The sequence below is a fragment of the Callithrix jacchus genome, chromosome 17 (assembly GCF_049354715.1).
Source record: "Callithrix jacchus isolate 240 chromosome 17, calJac240_pri, whole genome shotgun sequence".
Classification (NCBI taxonomy): domain Eukaryota; kingdom Metazoa; phylum Chordata; class Mammalia; order Primates; family Cebidae; genus Callithrix; species Callithrix jacchus.
Genome location: NC_133518.1, coordinates 21,281,314 through 21,299,955, shown reverse-complemented (window position 1 = coordinate 21,299,955; position 18,642 = coordinate 21,281,314). Strand labels below are relative to the sequence as shown.

Below are 18,642 nucleotides of genomic sequence, written 5' to 3'. Positions count from 1 at the left end.
CATATTACCTAAGTGAAAATGTAATTGGATATGCATTAAAAGCTGAATCCTACAAGGCAGAAATCTATTTCATATATTAATCTGTATGAGTAACTCTGCAATCCTTTGTGCATAATCTGGTTACACCTCACCTTTGTCCACAACAGTTAGAACTGAACAGAATGGAGCTAGTCAAATTCTAACATCTAACTGTGAATTCTTATACATTTGTCTTATGTAGAACAGATAAAAATGTATTTGAACTGCTCTTTTTTTTAAAGGAAGGTGATATGTACAATATTTTTATACATGCTCTATTTTATTTTAATAATCTTGGCTGGATTAACATTCTAATAAAATTTGCAGTGAGGTGGTAGAACCTGTTGTTAAGCAATTATAACAAAGAAGACACATCAGCAGAGCTCACTAAATCATTGCTCTTATTTGTAAACATTTAAGCAACTGGGCAAAAGCTTCACTACACCACATCTGCATAGTGCTTGCCATGTTCCTTCCTCTGCTTTGTCTATTACGAAGGAGCATTTAAATACGTTTGATAGCTCCTCTTTTTCCTTCCTTCCTTCCTTCCTTCCTTCCTTCCTTCCTTCCTTCCTTCCTTCCTTCCTTCCTTCCTTCCTTCTTTCCTTCCTTCCTAGTTTCTCTTTGGAGACATGCTCATATTACTCAATTTCCTCTGTCTTTATTTCGTCAGCATGTGTTTTGCTTATTTAGTCAGCATGTATATTGCTAATAAATAAATTTAAGAAAAGTAAAAGGAATTATCACATTTCTCATACTTTCACATTTCCAACAACCTCTCTTACACTCCAAACTCCATTCCTTTTCATCATTTCTCTGGGTTGCATACAAAGGACTTTCAACTTTTGCAAGAATCCATAGGCCACACATATTTTGAAACTCTGTCCATTAATTTATTCAAAAAATATTTAGTTAGTGTTTATTGTTACTCAGGGTCTGTATTGGAAATAATGGAAAGAAAGGTCGTAATGTGGCTATTCTAGAAAAAGGATAAGATCCATGAAACTCAGAAGTTTGATTAGAATGTATTGCCCATGCCTGTGCAAAATATGATCCTAAATACTGGGCTACAAAAGATTGAAGCCAATCTGTGCTCTCAAGTGCTTACAACACAATTGAAAAGCTGGAATTCTTGGCACAGAAGGCGAAATGACTGAAGGACACTTAGGGTAAAATATTCTAGCATACCCAAATCAGCATAAATAGTGTGCATGAGTATTTGAAAGAACAGTCAAAATTTAGTTTACCGTATCAATACCCTATTGCATGAAGGGAATTTGAAACTGAATTTTGATATCCATGAAAGATGCGTATTTTCAGGAGATAAAAGAATAACCACAGTAATTTGTATAAACATGGGAATAAACAAACTGCATATTCTGAAAGATAAAGTATTTGCTTGGTAAGATATTTACTGAGAATAATACTTCTCAAAATGGTGACTGATGAGCAGGCATATGAGCATTACCTCAGAAGTCTTTCCCCAGCTGATTACACATTATCTTCTCTCTCTCGTCATTTTCTGTTTTCTACATTTCTTTTCATTTTTCTGTGCTGTCCCTTTCAGTGGATATAAGAGCAGATCTGTGCATGTTGCAGTTAGGAAAGGCAGAGTGCAATTTGAAGAAAAGTTCCACAGAACCAATATCCCCATGCTACCTGCTTTGAGTTAGGACACAATGCTTTGTGGAAGTGCTCACATATATATTTTTTAAATGGGATAAAATTAGTGAAAGGTGTACCTCAACTGGGTATCCACATTTAAATTAAAATGAGAAGTAAGAGGCAAACTCAAGTCTGATTCATTTAACAAATAAAATACTACCAATTACATTTGTATATATTGTTCAACATTCCATACCACTTCTTACCTTATTTTGAACCTTAAATTTAAACCTTTATTAAAAACTGCATTTGTGCAATAATGTAGTATGTAAACCACTCCTTATTTCATAAAGATGTTAGTAGATGATGTTCATAAAAATATGGATGATATATATGTGTTTATATGTAAATATATTTCCAGCATTCATTTCAGCAATGTTCCGTTATCAGTTATCCACATTTATAAAGAGAGAAATGTGTATGACCCAATGCATTGTCAGTATCATTCATACTGTTGAAATTCAAATCATAAAAACAAATGGGGGAGCAATATTACAGGTAATAAAAATACTTTAAGCTATGCATATTTGGCTCTGAAATATGCATTGTTCTGAAATACACAACAAATTATAATAATTTTAATACATAATTAAGTTTTCCTTAAAATTAATAATTGGTTGTGTTTCTTACAAACATTCTAGTAATGGACTAAGGACACAGTTAGTTTAAGGTGGCCCAAATATTAACCAGCAGGAAACGAGTTCTTGTTTATATACAAGAAGCTATTAATATTGAAAAGACAAAAAGAAGACCTCCTTGTTTATTTTACATGTGTGTACCATGAACTATTCCAAATGTTTTAATGCACTTAACTCAGTTCATCCTAGTGATCTTTTGCATAATGTTTACTTTTAATTATAATGTGTTTGGTTATCATTAAGGTTTAATTTTCAGTGAATTTGTTAACAGATGCTAACTGAAGTGGCTTAGAATCATATCGAAAGGCACAGTAAACCTACTGTGGGATTTAAACCCCTCGAAAGATAGGACACCTAGAGGTAATACACAAACCTAGTTCAGACTTTCTCCAGTAAGCCTTTCTAAAACGGTCTTCAGAAAGAGAAGGCATTTTCATTTTGCCCCCATCTTTCCATTGTCATTTTTGTTAAATAAGATTTCCTGAAGAAAAAGTGAAAGATTCATGGGCCTGGTTATTCCATAGACAGATTTCATACTTATACCTGGAATTAACATTTTCTTTATCTACGTTTTAAATTTACAGCTAAAAAAGTAAGACAACAAATGAAGTGTCAGAAAACAGAGGAACAGATTTCAATTTTGAATTCAAATCTGGTGAAGCAGAGAACTTGAAGAGAAAAAAAAATTCCAACTGGATTTAGTACATATAAAGGATTGAATTTAGATGGACTTTAAGGTCTTCTATTTTTTACAAAAATTACAGAATCTGTTAATAGTTTATATCTTTGATGGACTTGTTTTTATTATAGAGTTAGTTACCACAGACCAAAAAGAAACATATTTTAAGATAAACTGTTTTGCCAGAATTCTAAGAGAGAAAGAGAGAGAGAGAGAGAGAGAGAGAGAGAGAGAGAGAGAGAGAGAGAAAACAACCCTTAGAATTCTATGTAGCACTATAACATCTGAATAGTCAAAAGTTTACACTGTAAATAAAAGTATGAACAATATGTGGATTCTGGTAGCTTTAATGAAGCCAATATTTTGGATGCCACAGCAAAGATAAAGAACATTTCAGAAAAGGAAAAGCAAGGTTTTGAGATTTTAAAGTTGAGTTTCATGTTTTTAAAACACTTAAATGATTTTGTTAATTTCCAGAAATAGTTAGTTTTACCATAGATTCTGACTTTTTTAATTGGACTTATGAATGATATCACAATGAAGGGAAATATGTTGAATTATCTTCTCAGCCTAGGTACAAAAATAAGTGACTCAGGCATTTTGTTACTGGGCATAAGAATTGGCATCAATTTCCGTTCATGCTTTGACACCTGATTTGAGTTCAATGAATATGTCCTTAGTCATAAAAATATCTCAGCACTGAGTCAGAAACAGAAGTAGAAGCAGGGATGTCAGGAATAGTGAAAGCAGTAAGTTCTGGAGGAAGAACAGAACCTCTTTCCATCTCTGCACAATCAGGTGACAACTTTGTTTCAGCATCTTTTTTCAGAGCTAACTTTGTCATCCTCAGGTTTAGGGAAGTTATGCTCTTGTTTCAAAGCTACCAAAAATAATTATGCAGTATTTCTTCATTCTTCATCATGCTAAACTTGCAAGATTAGAGTCTGAACCTCTTAGCAAAATGTATCAGAAGAACAAAAGCTCTGTGTACACCCATAACACACTATAATACAGGTAATAGAATGCCTTTCATTGTCAAGAGACCAATCTCCTAATCATTATTATTGAGTCGAAATAAAGTAGTCATGTTTGTTTTTATCTAAGTCAATAGCACATTCTTCTTAATAAAATTTGTTTGGTTTTGATACAGCTTAATACATTGCAAACTCATCAATTCATTTTACTACTCATCTTAGCAGTAAGTGCATAGACTAAATATACTAAAAAACATTTAATCAGGCACGTTGAGCCTTTCTGTTACTGGGTGGTGAAGAAGAAATTCTTCTTCTAACATTCATTGGGTTTTAATGTTTAAAGGTACTACAGGGGCTGGTTTGGTTCAAACTGTAAACCTACTATGATGCCTTTGTGGCTATACGTCTTTGAAATCCACCACAAAACTACTTTCTATTTGAAATTTTTTTAATGTAAAAAATAATCTATGTAAGTGTAATAAAAAATACATTTTCTCAAGAATATGTATTCTCAGGAGTAAAAATCACCAAAATTAAAGAAGATGGCCATAACATGTTGCCTCTTCACAACTACTAACCCCGGTATACACCTGAATTCTCCATATAAAAATATGTCCCTTCAATTCAGTTTCCTTATAAGCAAACTAAAAATGATATTTTATTATTATTACTACTACTACTGTCAAACATTTCAAACTAAGCATGGTGTTTTGAAAGTAAGACAGGATGTTGTATGTCTTAAACTGGCCCTTACTTCTCTTATATTTCACCTTTAAGATCTCACTTTTCCTACAGACCTAGATAAATTTAAAAGGTCTTATCTAATGAATGAAGTTACTAAAATTGTTTTTACCTGTAAAATTTATTCTATTAATTGAAATATGAAAAATGAAGTATTTGCTTTTTATTAGACGTATGTTGCTTACTTATAGGAAGAAATTAGTTCCTTTGCTCTGAAGACTTAAAAGGAATCACAGTCTCACTGAGATGTATCCCCTATAAGTTAAACAACAAAATGAAACAAATTAGAAGATAAAATAACTTTTAAATTCAGAAATATTAATTACAGTGTTACTTTTTACAGGTGAATATTCCCAAAGTGATGACTCATAATTTCATCTAGCTTCTCTGGGATGGTTGCTAGACAGAAGCAAGAAAAATAAATGCATAAAAGAGAAATTGTTATACATGTAATAAAAATGTATAATTTACATAGAAGTAAAATTCAGCATATATAAACTACATGTATATACAACGTATATACATATATAATAGTGCTATACACACACACCCATACACACACATGATGACCCAATTACACATGTGTTATTGCTCCTATTACTTTTAAAAGGCCTATAGAATATGGAACAGAACATAGTATATTGAACAGAAAACGGTGATTTTAGTGATACTTATTTATGTCCTGTTTACCTGCATATTCACAGTTGGAAATTTTAAGCTAGGTGTAAGTCTAAGTTTGAATGAAACTAGCTCAAATTACTTGAGAGGGAGTGTCCGTTGATTACCATTTCCTCTCACATTATCTTAACTTGTTATAGTCACATTTCTCAAATGTCGTGCAGCATGTCATTAATGTTTTCTTTTTTCTTTTGTCATAGCCATTTCACAAAAGTCCATTTATTGGCTTCAACAACGTAATTGCAAAAAGACAAATAATGAATTTACACTAAGTGAATGGAAATAATGTGTTGTGATGGTTAAAGTTATTTTCTTCTATAATTGCATTATAAATTTTTATAATCCTAAACATATTCTTTTCAAATATCAAGGGTTTAAAAAAATGTTCAAGCTCAGTCATTAAGTTTTCCTTTTGATTCTCTCTCTCTAAACTTTATTAAAATTATAGTGTTCATCATCCTTATTTTTAAGTATTTGCAATTAGATAAAATAATATTGCATTCTAAATAAAAATATAAAAACATCCACATAAATAATACCACATGTGATGTATAACATAATGTTAAAACTGTTATTGAATTAAATTAATAATTCATTTCCAATTATTTCTCATTAACCTCTTACAGTTTGAGATATTACAATATTTTTATTATTTCTAAATATTATTACTATACTTAATAATAAAAATAGTGATGAATAACAGCAAATACCTGTCAGATCTGGGTCTGCTTCAGTCAAGTTAGTAATCACCATCAAGTGAATTAGTAATCTAACTTTTTCTTTAAAATAAATATGTTTACTGCAGCAAAAACATAAAGCATGTTATAATCATAGTACCTACATTCATATCCATTGTGTCTAATGAAGACAGATCTGGTATTATAAATTGAAACTAACTTAGGTAATTTTAATGCACAGCAAAAATAAATGTCCTAACCAGGGGGTAGAAAATTCCATAAAAGCAAAAAACTATTTCCTTAAATACAAAATTCCATTCTCATATAAATTTATTTTCACTAAATAAATAAATTTATTCCTCATTCAAGGGTGAAAGTACCACCTATATTTAATGCCAAACAGTCTTACTTTCTGTGTTTAATAAGTAAAATATAAACATTATAATCATCAAGTTATATTGTGATTTGATATCCTTTAAGGACACTCGTTTTTCAAATATGGAAAGCACCAGGGACTTTTGAGATTGTACTTTAACCTGATTTTTATAATATGCTGTGTTGTGAATGTGTGCACGGTCACTAAGGAAATGATGACCGTTATCCGACGTATCTAGCTTTGTACTTTGAGTTTTTACTATGCATATACTTTCTATTATTCCTCAAACCATTTGATTAGGAGGAATGGAAGTACGACATATTGCTAGTTCAGAGAGACTCTGCGATTTATGTTTTAAAATACCTAAGTTGTAATATTGGCTTTACATGCCTCAAAAAAAGGAAATAGATGATTAGAAAGAACAAATAAGGTGGGATAACTAGAAGAAAAGTGATTTGTGGGAAAGTTTTGTTTGTTTCTTTGTTTTTTTTAAAGGAGAAGATAAAAAAAGAAGAATGACGCGTATTTAATAGTGGGCCTGACTCTCCAGCATAAGAGCTTCATTTCAATATTACACAAAGAGATTAAGTGATTGATGTTCTTGGGCTTTTTCCTTCTAAAATAATTTCAAAATATATTCAAATAATTGAGCATGAAAGTTATAGATACAAGTCAAGTGCCCCAAAACTGCAATTTTATATGGATATACTTGTATTTTTTGTTTTTATGCATACCTATGCTGACATTTCCATATAGTTAATCAAGAGACATATAAGTATATTCTTGTAAACATTCATGGGGCTTTTAATTTTTTTTACTGCAATGCCTTCGTATTATATTAGTCACCCACCTTCAGAAGCTGCTAGTCATTCTCTTTTTGTGGAAAAAAAATGTGATGTAAGGCATCAGTGACTTGTGATGAATTACATTCAACACGTAATGATAATTCCTACTATGGGCACTTCTTTGAGAAAACACAGCCGAGAACACTGGCCTCAATGCGCAGTTCTGCAGGGCCTGGATCTGTGGATCTCTGGAGCTCTGCTGCCCTCTAATGGCCTACTTAGTTAAGTGCCTGCCTCAAAGGTCTTTTCTTCGTTTCCTCCACCAACATGATACCGGCACCGTAAAAATCCGATATTCTTTGGTTTCGCTCCCATAAAAATGGATCTAAACTTCGCTTGTGGTCAGGTTAACTTTTCTACGTCATTTTAATATTATATGAAGAAAAACTCATTCAGCATCCTCTGTCTTAGTTCAAGAGTTATTGGGGCCAGTTGCTGTAAGTGGCTGGAAAATGGTAGCCAAATTTAAGTAAGTGACATCTTGCACAGGATTCTGACTTTCTAAATTGGCTCCAAGGCCTTTCATATCTATTGGGTGGTGTGTGTGTGTGCATGGAAGCGTGGGGGTGTGTGAGGGTGTGCATGTAATTCAACTACATATTTCGAAAACAATAGCAATTTTACTTTCCGATTTCTTTATGTCATTTATTATCTTAGAGTATATGGATCTTTGATTACCTTCTCCTAATTAATCCTGTCCTTCTTAGCAATCTAGTTACTTTATTTTCTCCCCCTTGTATCTTGCCTAGGAAAAAGTGCATCATTGGTTATTAAGATTGAAATTCATAATTCAAGAAAAAAATGTAAACTATAAGTCAGATTTTAAGTCTCAATTGTATCTTGATTTGGGATGGTGGGACATAAGATTTACCAACATCACAGTGCATCAAACCTGTTAATAAGTTACTTTCTGCGTAACAAGTAAAAGAAAACATTTTTTAAAATGGGAGCACGAAAGGCATGGCATAGCTGGAGTTAAGGTTCAAGCTTTGTATCCTCTATATATAATGTATTATGTTTTTCAAAAACTTTTTATTAGGAAAGCTATACCAGACGCATAATCACTATACAATGATTAAACATTACCTTTACAATTTATAATCACTGAAATTACAGAATAAATATATGCACATTTCTTTTGAATCTTTGTGTGTGAGAGAGAAAACATTAAAAGTGCTTCCTACAAAGCTGTTAGTGATATATACCCAGTTGCTTTTTTTAATATTATATATATATATAAGAAAGTGCAGATGTTCTCCAAAAAATCTTGGCATCAGGATGAAGTGTCACAAAGAGGGTGCTTTTCCCTAGGCGCGTGTCTTCGGCTGTTAAACCTCCAGGCCTCCACTTCAGTAGAATCCAGCCTAGAATGTGACTTTTCCCAGGGTGTTAGGAGAGGTGCTATGAGCTGTACACTAGCAGTGAAGGGTGATGGAACTATGGAGAGGAGAATGGATCCAACCCGAACTAAGCAGATTGGGTTGAATGGGAATGGTATAGGGTGTGTGTGTGTGTGTGTGTGTGTGTACCTGCACCAGCAGGAAGAAACTGCAGGTTTAGGGACCACAATCTGCAGATGGATATGTGTGTGAGAGACAAGAGAGTGAGTGAGAACATTCGAGCAAGACCCGCCCCCTCCCTCCCCGTCTTGCAGTTTCCAGGCATGCAGCAAACTGCATTGTTAATACATGTACAGAATCTGTGCCATGATGAGAAGAAAGAAAGCCACAAATGACAAATGTCAAATTGTTTCCCCCCTCCCTTTCAAACAAAACTACAACTAAAAAAAAAAATAGTTACTGAAAATAAAAAGACACACTGAAGTTTACTTGATTAGGATCAATACAATGATCCCCAGTATACCTTATACATGGCACAGTCAAAGTCTCAAGTTTCAGTATAAAAAAATAATGATAACATTTGCTGGCAAAAGTCTGCGAAGGCACTTCATTGATTAATGATCTGAGTATGGCCCTTCCTCTAAATCTCATCTGAGAGGGGAGAGCATACATCTGTATTCTCTAGTTATCATGCGGTTTCAGTTTTGTTCAGGGTAGGGAAGATCGTGAGGATGGAGTTATTGGGACACGTGTAAAGGGAGCAAGGGATATATTTTTTTTTTATTTTCCTTTTCTTTTGAAAAAAAAAAGCACTAATATATTTTCTTCTTTCTGTTAGAACCTATATGTTGTCTTCTCCAGGACTTCGAGGTAATCCGGCTTGGTTTGAAGTTTGGCCCTTAACTCGAGGTAATCACTTTTTTGGGTTTGGTGGTCTGTGAAGCCCTTTCCAGCCGAGAAGAGAAGGGTTTCTTTGAGCCTGGCGTCCTGCTGTAAGTCTGGGTATTGCATGCCAGGAGGATGCACGTGCAGTTCCTTTAATTTGGGCACTGTTCCATAGAGACAGTCCACAAATCCCACTGTGCAGGGGGCAGGCTGTGACCTCTCTCGGTCTAGTAACATACTGCCACCACCACAGCCTCCCCCGGGGGGAAAGAGCACCACCCCACCATTTTTCTCATGGTGGCGGAACCCTGCCAAGTCTCCACCAGTCCCCCCAACTACTCCTGAAACCCCACCAACCGCTGGGTGGTGAGGGTGAGGGTGATGGTGATTCACCGTCACTATGGTGTTAAGCTGGGAGCTGGACACCGCTAGGGCCCACTCCTTCTCCTTTTCCAGCAAGGTCCGGTAGTTGCTGTGGTTCTCCTTGGGTGTCTCAGCAAACTGCTCACTTCCTAGGAGAACCTCTCCCATTCCCGGTGGTTGTGTCCCGGGACCCCCACGTTCTGCGCTCCCTGCTTCTTGGGCTGATGAAACAGCCACCTCCTCCTCCTCCCGAGGCTTGTAGATGGGGTTGTTGCACATCTGAGTAACTGGGTGGGGGATGTACTCATACACATGACCCACAGGAGGGGCCTTCTCTGGAGAGGAAAGAGTTGGTCGTCCTCCACCCCCACTTCCACCACCGCCACCTCCACCATCCTCAAACAGCCGGTGGCATTGCATCTGGATGCCAGTAAGGTCCACACCTTCCTGCCGCTTGCTTCTGAAGGGGAGCTTCTTACGACGCCGTCGGAGCACATAGGCAAAGAGGCCTGCAGCAACAAAGACTGCTGAGAAAAACAGAACCAGCAGGCTGAGAATTAACACAGAAAGTGGCACAGGGCCCCCAGGAGGAGAAAACTCATAAGGTGATGCACTTGTTGGTGCTCCGATAAGATGAGAATCTCCAGGCTGGGCTGGGGTTGCTCCAGCTGGTGCAACGTGCAGCATCTCTGGACAAAGAACTTCCAGCTCAATGGTGCGTACATCACGGTGGGTGAGGTTCTCAGGGCTTCTGCAAAGCACATCACCAACCACGCTGACTGAGCTGATGGTTTCGATCCACTGTTTAAAGGGGACCAGGTCACAAGTGCAGTCCCAAGGATTCTCATTGAGGTCTATCTGGACAATGGCATTCAAGTGTTCCAGGACACCAGCCACGGGAAGATAGAGGAAGTAGTTCTTCCTCAAGTTGAGCCGGGCCAGGGATGTGCCTGCAAAGGCATCCGTTGGCAGGGTCCTCAGCAAGTTATTATTGAGGAATAGCAGCTTCAAGTTAGGCATGAGGCTGAAGGCTGCAGGCTGGATTTCCCGGATGACATTGAACTCAAAGTACAAGTAGTGCAAACTCTGTAGGCCTCGGAACATGCCTGGTGTCAGCTTCTCTATATCATTGCCATTAAGGAAGAGGCTCTTTAAGTTGGGCAAGTTGATAAAGGCCCCATCTTGGACATAGGAAATACGATTGTTCCCCAGATGCAAGAGATCCAAGGAAGAAAAATTCCAAAAGTCAGAACGGTATATTTTCTGAATCAGATTGCTACTCAGATACAGTTTCTTGGCATTCAGCGGCCTTGGAAGAAGCTCAGAAATGTTATTAAATCCTCGCTCTTTGCAGTTGACAGTCAAGCCAAGGTCATTGATGTGCAAATTACAGGTACACCCAGTGGGGCATATAATGGGGATTGGTGGTCTGGTCTGATAAGGAGCAATGGGAGGCTGGTTTGGACCAGGATATAAAGCTTGGGAGGTGGAGGGTGGTCTTGGTGTTCGAGGCTGTTTTGTGGGCTTAGGTTGTTTATTTGAGGACTTGTATTCAACAGAAGAAGCAGTGAAATGGACGGAGGATAACATTGAGGAAGGCTTAGTTGGCCATGCATTCTCCTTACTTGATGACAAATGTGGAATTCCCAAACTAGCCTCTACTTCAGAGTCAGACAACAAGGGACAGAGTTCTGTCTTCCTGATTTCTCGCAGGTCCTTTCCATGGAAATGGAAAGGGGTCTCACAGGTAATGTCTCCCACCAGGGCAGTATAAGGAATGCGTTCTAGCCAACTCTTCAGTTGTACAATCTCACATGTACAGTTCCAAGGATTTTCTTCCAGCTGGAGCTCCATCAGGCTTCTGCCAATATGATCTAGCATTCCTCGGTAAAAAAGAACCTTTAACCTATTTCCACGTAGGTCCAAATGGGTTAAAGAGACAGCCTTAAATAAATTTGTTGGAAGCATGGGGATGAGATTATCATTTAAAATAAGCACCCTCAATTTACTTAGGTTCCGAAATGCCCCACTCTCAATACGTTTAATGACATTGTAATCTGCCTGCAGATATTCCAGACTTTCCAAGCCAAGGAAGGTGTCATTTCTGAAGACATCTAGTTTGTTTTCATGTAGGTATAGTCTCTTTAAAATCTTAAGACCATTGAAAGCTCCAGTCTGAATGTCCTGCAATGCATTGTTCCCAAGATTAATAGACACAGCATTATTCAAATGAAGAAAACTGTTGGTGTATAATTTCCTCATAGAATTCCTCTGCAGATACAGTTTAAAAGGTCTTGACCAGAACTCGGTAATCTGACTAATGTTTGTAAATCCTTTACTGTCACAATGTATATGAAAGAGGCTTTCCTTAACTTCACAGTAGCATGGATCAAAACAGGGCTCGTCTATTTCCTCTGAGTCCTCTACGAGGGGAATCGGGGTAGTCCATCCTAGAGCAATTGTGCTTAGAAGAATTATCCACAACATCTTTCCTCTGTGAAGCATCTCAGCTATGGAAGCTTTCATCGTTTGCGGTTGATTACAAAACTGCAACAGAAATAAAAATGCAGATTTTTAGCTTTTAGTCATATGTACTATTTTAATTGACTCCTACATGTGGGGCATTTTAAGAGCTATATTAAAACTTCAGCAATTGTTGAAGTGACACTCAAAATGAGCTAGCAACATGCTTAATGGTTAGAGTGTGTCCTATATTTTAAACTTAGAAGACTCTGCAATATTGAACCATGCAGTAGCATTTTTTTTGAACCATGCCATAATTGGTAAATGGCATATCACATGAACAAAAGCAGCTTGCATTGCCTCTGTATGACAAACAACAGAACTGGTAAATGGTCCTGCCTTTTAGGCATAGGCAGACTCAGTAATAATAGCGATAATGTAGCCATTACACCTGTTTGCCTGTTAAAACTCTTGTTGACATCAAATATACTCATCATAAATCTGACTGGAACTCTGATGAGAAAAATATGTTATTTGAATTACAGGTTTTGACTATTACAAAGACATAACATACTCCAAAACTATTATATTAATTAGTATGGTAAAGTATGAGCCTATTGCTCAATATCAGATGTTGAAATGTGTAAAATTATTAACATCTCAGGAAAACTTAAGGTTTATTTTTATGAAATGATCATAATATGCATTATTACAGTGTATAGTCAGTATGTACACTATACATCCACATCCTTTTGCCCCAAAATAGATTATTGTCATCTTCTTTAACTAAATAAATAATTTTTATATACTTGTATAATTTGACTACTTAAAGCATGTAGGAGTGATTAGCCCTTCTAAAGAACATGCCCATGCAATTGTCAGAGCTAAAGACAGTGACAGCTAGAGGATGCTGAGTCTGGGAGTGCCTGAATTAAAACATTTGCAGAGCTTAGTTTGGAATGTGTATCTGTGCCTCCAAGATCAACCGAGGAACCCTGTAAAAAGCTGGAATAGCAGGTGGCTGGTTAGAGGGGAGGTGGGTAGTGAAAGTCGAGAGAGAGTGGAAACCTCTATTTTTACCTGCTGTAAATGATCTATCACATGAAATACATTTCAAAAAACATATTCTTTTCCAATCAGAAGAAACAAATGCAGTGCACTATTCTGATAATATAGAGTCTTCCTCTATGGAACACTTTCCGTGCCTAATAATATCCGTATATAAAAATGTTTACATAAATAAATGATAATAATGCAGTTTCATTATAGTGTCCTTCCTGAGTCACTAAAATATCAATCAAAATTGAATAGTTGATTTTAATCAATAAAAACAAACCAAAGTTTCTAGCATGTATTTTCCTCACAGATAGCACACAGAAAGGTATATTTCATCAACCGTTTACTTAAAACACAATGATATGATTTATAGGAAAAGTGAAAAAATAAATCTTCACACTACACTTGGATATAATGTTCACAGCAGTAAAGAAAGGTGATCCCGTGAGAAAGCAAAGAGAAATCTGCCTCAGACATGCAATACTCACAATTTGAAAACAATTAAATGAAACAGAGGGAGAGAAGGCAGAAAAGGCTACATTGCAGTATCAGTTCGTCTTCCATCTCCCTTATAAAATATTAAAATCTACTCAAGTTTTTTCTTCTTCACCATCTTAAATATTTTTGTCGTCTCTCAGGTCCCTGTGGTTTAGGCAAAAAAGGCTCCAGATGTCTTGGACTTACCTATTTTGCCAGAGTTATTTTTTTGTTGTTGTTGTTGTTGTTTGTTTATTTAATTATTAGGAAGGAACAGTTAAAAGAAAAAGAAAAAAAAAAGCTTGAGTTTTAGGATTCTCTCTTTCTTTCCCTCCCTCTCCCTTCGCTTTGCTGAAGCTGAAGCAAAAGGGGATAAAGGGGGTTGGGCGGGGGGACTAAGAGGAAAAAAAAAGCAGCAAGCTGGAGACGTGCTGGGAATGCAATGGGCTCTTCAATGGGCTTCTTTAGCATGCAGAACTGCCGCTTGGCACACTCAGTAGAGGAGGGAGGAGAAGGGGCTGCAGCAGGCTCCCAGCTCCGCGGCCCCTGCCCCTGCCGCCGCGGCTGCTCTCTCTGGGTACCCACAGCACATCATTGGGCACTGGGAGGAAGGGCGGGAGGGAGGCAGGGAGGAAGGAAGGCTCAATCACAGTGCAGAATCTGACTTCTCTAGTTGGGGCTTTTTAAAAATATATGTGCTGTAATCCTGAATCCGGCATTCCACGTCATGAATATGAGCTCCAAAGGGAACGCGCTTAGCGTGGGTTCGGGAGCGAGCGCTAGGAAGCCCTGACTATACAATTGTGAGTGGTGTGTGTGTGGTGTGTGTGTGTGGTGTGTGTGTGTGTGTGTGTGTGTGTGTGTATAAAATTTGTGGATGGGGTAGAGAACAAAAATTGGCAAAATAAGAAACCAGAGAGAAGGGGGAGGAGACCAACCTACGGGAAACAGTTCTTTGGTGGGGAAGGTGGAGATGGGGGAGGGGGCGGGGATAGGCATTTTCTTTCTTCTTTTTTTTACTCTCAAGGAAACCATCCCCGGGATGATTTGCTCCTCTCGTTTCCAAAGCTCCTCTCTCTAGTGCAGGTGGTTTGAAAAGTGAGAGAGACTATCCTTCGGAATTATCCTTTTCACAGGACAGCCATTCCCTGCAATGACGGGAATGAGGGGAAAATCCAGGTCCCCAAAGCAGAAAAGCCGAATCTGGCTGATTCTGCTGGGGTATCCCGAATAAGAGCTCAGACAGCCTGAAAGACTTGGACCGAGTTTCTTCTGCATCTTGCTTCGATCCCGTTGCACCAGGAATTCCTTTGTTGTGCTGCAGGTCAAAGCCTTCGATTTCCCCTGGATTCAACAGCATTTGTTTTCTTCCACCTTTTTAAAAGCAGAGACAAGCCAGTTCTTGGGAAGGAGAGACAGACCAGTTGGGTAACAATGGTACATTTCACGTGCTGCCACCGGGAAAGACCTCGCGGGATTGGGGTGGGTTTAAGGATTTGGATGCTTTTGTCCGTTCTTTCTTTTCTTTCTTATTTTTTAAAACTCAAATATTTCTCCGTGAAATTTTCTGGAAGGAAATACTAGGGAGTAGTGGGAGTGGGGGTGGAGGTGGTTAAAGGAAGATATTGTATTGTAGAAGGACTACCAGATGATAGTTCAGGAACCCTCTCTGAGGGATTTTTTTTTTTTGGCTCAGCAGATATCATTACCCAGTCCTGCCTGCTGGGAAGGAATGCAGCTTGGTGGGGAAACTGGGGAGCGCCAAGTGTGCAGCAAAGGCGTTCAATGACCAGGAACCTTGTGCTGTGGATGCTCCCCATCTCCCCTCACCAGCACACACTAATCCTGTCACCAGCTCGCCAGGAGGGGAAAAGGGAGGGACTTTCTAGTTGCTAAAGAACTAAACTGAACCTCAGTTGCCCAAGGGCTCAAAGTTAGTGTGTAGAGATGGTTTTCCCTTAAAGCACCCTTTACAAAAGCAAATTTTAAAGCAAAGCACAGATTACATATCACTTTCTTACCGCTCTAAATCAGATAAATCACCCAACTACTTGTTTCTTAAAGGCCAAAGGCATTTTCCATGATATTTTGCATTTAAAATGACCGCACATGAGTCCACTGCCACACAGTAGCTAATATTAGAAACATGCAACCATACCACTAAGTAAGCAGGAGGGCAGAATTTTCTAACATTCTACTCTTAATATTTCAGACCCACCCTATTGCTCCCATAGGTCTCAGCCAAGAAGTAAACCAATACAGATAGCCTAAGCTCAGAATCAGAGCAATTCCATCTCCCTCCCCAGCTGCACCCCCCCATCCCCCGCCCAGCACTTTGGGTACCCAACGTGCAGAGGCGGTGACTATTTCTCGGGTCTTATCGGATCCCATGATGTGATGGAATCGATGGGTAACCCGGGAGGCTATCCTGAGCTTCCAGATGACGGTAAATCGTTGTCCCTGCAATGAAGTCTCTGTTCTTTCCTGAACTCCAACCCCTTAAGTTCTGGACCTGGGCTGTGTTCTAAAGGCTGTCTCACCTTCTTCCTTTCCTTTCGCTCAGGATAGTGAGTCTAAAGGATAAGGGAGACTCCAAAAGTTAGGGGATGTTGAGCCTTGGGGCCCCGGTTTTTCCCGTGTCCTGCTGGGAGCGCCCAGAGCCATTTGTTTGTCCAGAGGGAGGACAAGAAGCCCTTTCTCCCCGCTGTGCCCCGTTCCCACTTCCTCCTCCCCAATGCTGGATCTTACAGCTCACTAATCTCTTCTAATATTTAATCTAAGATTAAATATTCCAATATGGAAGCAAAACGGTCTTCCCTAGAACAAATAATTAAAATGCTGCATCATTCATTTTCTGAAGAGCTTTGAGCCGTCTATAGATCCTTTTCTAATCTGCTGTCGTCAGGCGAAACTCACAATGATCTGTTTAGAAATGGAAAATTATTAAAAGCTCAAGCCTTTTTCCTTCTACCTCTTCCAACGCTAGCGAGCAATCCACTGGGGGAGGGGTCCTTCGCTCTGCCACCTGGCCTATTTGTTGGAGTTACTTACGATATCTTCACCCAGAAAAGAGGTCCGAGGGTATGCTAGTCTCCAGGACCCCTCCTTCCACCAACGTCCTTACACCTAACTGATGCTGTTCAAAACTGCAACAAACCCCTAGCACCTGTGAGCGTACAGAAGACACCACGACCAAACTCGATGTGCTCTACAATGCACACCCTACATACCAGGAATACTGGCCTCAATTAGGCAGAGTAGGAAAGGATGGCGGCGAGTACCTATGGTGCAGAGCGCTCAGGATCTCCGAGGTTTGCTCCAAGGGGCTTCCCAGCGGGAGGGGCAAACTCTCTGGGAGGCTGAATTGTATCCATCATACTGCAGCCTTGTAGCTTCTCCTCTTCTGACCACCAACTTTCCGAAAGGCTACCAAATCACGCCTGTAATCCGTTTAAACGTTTCCACCTTTGAGACTTGCAGGGAAATGGTCGCTGCATACCAATGGGAGAGCCGGGCGCGCACCTAGCGCGGCGATGCCAGTGACGGGAGCTCAGGACCGACCACAGCTCCCCGTGCCCTCGGTGGCAGGCAGGCTTGCGAGTGAGTGTCCCAGGACTGGGTTCCTGTGATTTAAAACCTCGGTGCTCTCGGTCAGTGGAGGGCTTCGCTGTTCCCGAAAGCCCGAGCGCATCTCCGGATCTCTCCCTTCCTCTCTTCCTGAAAGGTTGTCACTCACAGCGCAATCCCTGCCCGAGGCCTCCTTCCATCCGAGAAGATGGAATTGGCCCTTGCTTTTCCAGGGTGTCTTTGCTCTTTGCCCTTTAGGTGGGTGGGAGAGGGGGTGGGCGGTGTGTAGACCAGAGAAGAAAAGGGTGGGGAGAGGCGGAAAGGAGTCAGGAAGGGGGCGACTAGATCTCGATCCCAGCATTGGTCAGACGGCAAAGGTGGGGGGAGAGGAGGAGAGAGGGAGAGAGGAGACGCACACACAGTATGGCTGTGCACACCAAATTCCACTCGGATTTGGGCGATCTCAGGCAGAGCACGAAGGTGAAGCGATCCCCGGGCCGAGAGTGAGTCCCCTGACAGCTCCCCATTCAAGCAGCCTCACTTCTTGAGCGAGAGAAGGTGCGGGGGAGGGGGGCGGGAGGGGGAGGGGACCGCCGAACGTTTCAGGCCAAGGAGACGCTCGCGGCGGCGGCAGCGGCGGCGGCGGCATCTTTTAAGACTGACCTGCTTTAAAAGTGCCACTTCAATGGCCTAGGAAATAGCTAAAATCGGATTACACGTTACTCACCAACGTCTCCTCCAAAACGGGAGCGCCGGGTCGGGTATAAGGAGTCTACAGGGGAAACGCAGGGCTGGAACCTGAATGCAAATCCAACAGCCGCCCCCAAATCGCGCACCCAGGGAGCGGCGCTCGGGAGCCCCCAGTTCAGCCCAGCGCCGGAGCTCCGCCAGCGCGTTCCCCCCGCACCCCCGGCCCCTCCTCCGCGCCAACTGTGTAAATCAGCCGCCGCAGTCCTCTCGCCGCGCATCGCAGGCGAAATCCCGGCTTAGGAAGCAAGGAAGCAAGTGATCTCTCTCTCTCTCTCTCTCTCTCTCTCTCTCTCTCTCTCTCTCTCTCTCTCTCTCTCTCTCTCTCTCTCGCCCGGTCCCCATCTCCTTCTCCCCCGTTATCAGTCCCAATCTGGCAGCTCTTCAAGAGACACCCTGTGAAATTGAGTGTCGGCAAGTCAGCATTCTGTATCTGTGGATTGATTTGTAACT

At 39.9% G+C, this 18,642-nt stretch overlaps 1 protein-coding gene across 5 annotated transcripts; it reads right to left on the bottom strand.

The window, feature by feature from the left end:
- Positions 1–8,303: 8,303 nt before the first annotated feature.
- Positions 8,304–18,425, bottom strand: SLITRK3 (SLIT and NTRK like family member 3). Of its 5 annotated transcripts, none has more exons than XM_002759420.7 (2): positions 18,170–18,425; positions 8,304–12,426 (listed from the first exon to the last, which is right to left on the bottom strand). In XM_002759420.7, the coding sequence occupies exon 2, from the start codon at positions 12,403–12,405 to the stop codon at positions 9,466–9,468; it is 2,940 nt and encodes a 979-aa protein (XP_002759466.1). In that variant the 5' UTR covers positions 12,406–12,426; positions 18,170–18,425; the 3' UTR covers positions 8,304–9,465. The 5 variants fall into 5 exon arrangements, with proteins under 5 accessions (XP_002759466.1, XP_035133730.1, XP_002759465.1 ...); XM_035277839.3 differs by lacking the exon at positions 18,170–18,425 and adding an exon at positions 17,106–18,004; XM_002759419.7 differs by lacking the exon at positions 18,170–18,425 and adding an exon at positions 17,157–18,004.
- Between the last annotated feature and the right edge of the window lie 217 nt (positions 18,426–18,642).

Coding starts and splice junctions, on each gene's coding strand:
- SLITRK3 (XM_002759420.7), bottom strand. CDS start 12,405: ATGAAAGCTTCCATAGCTGAGATGCTTCACAGAGGAAAGATGTTGTGG.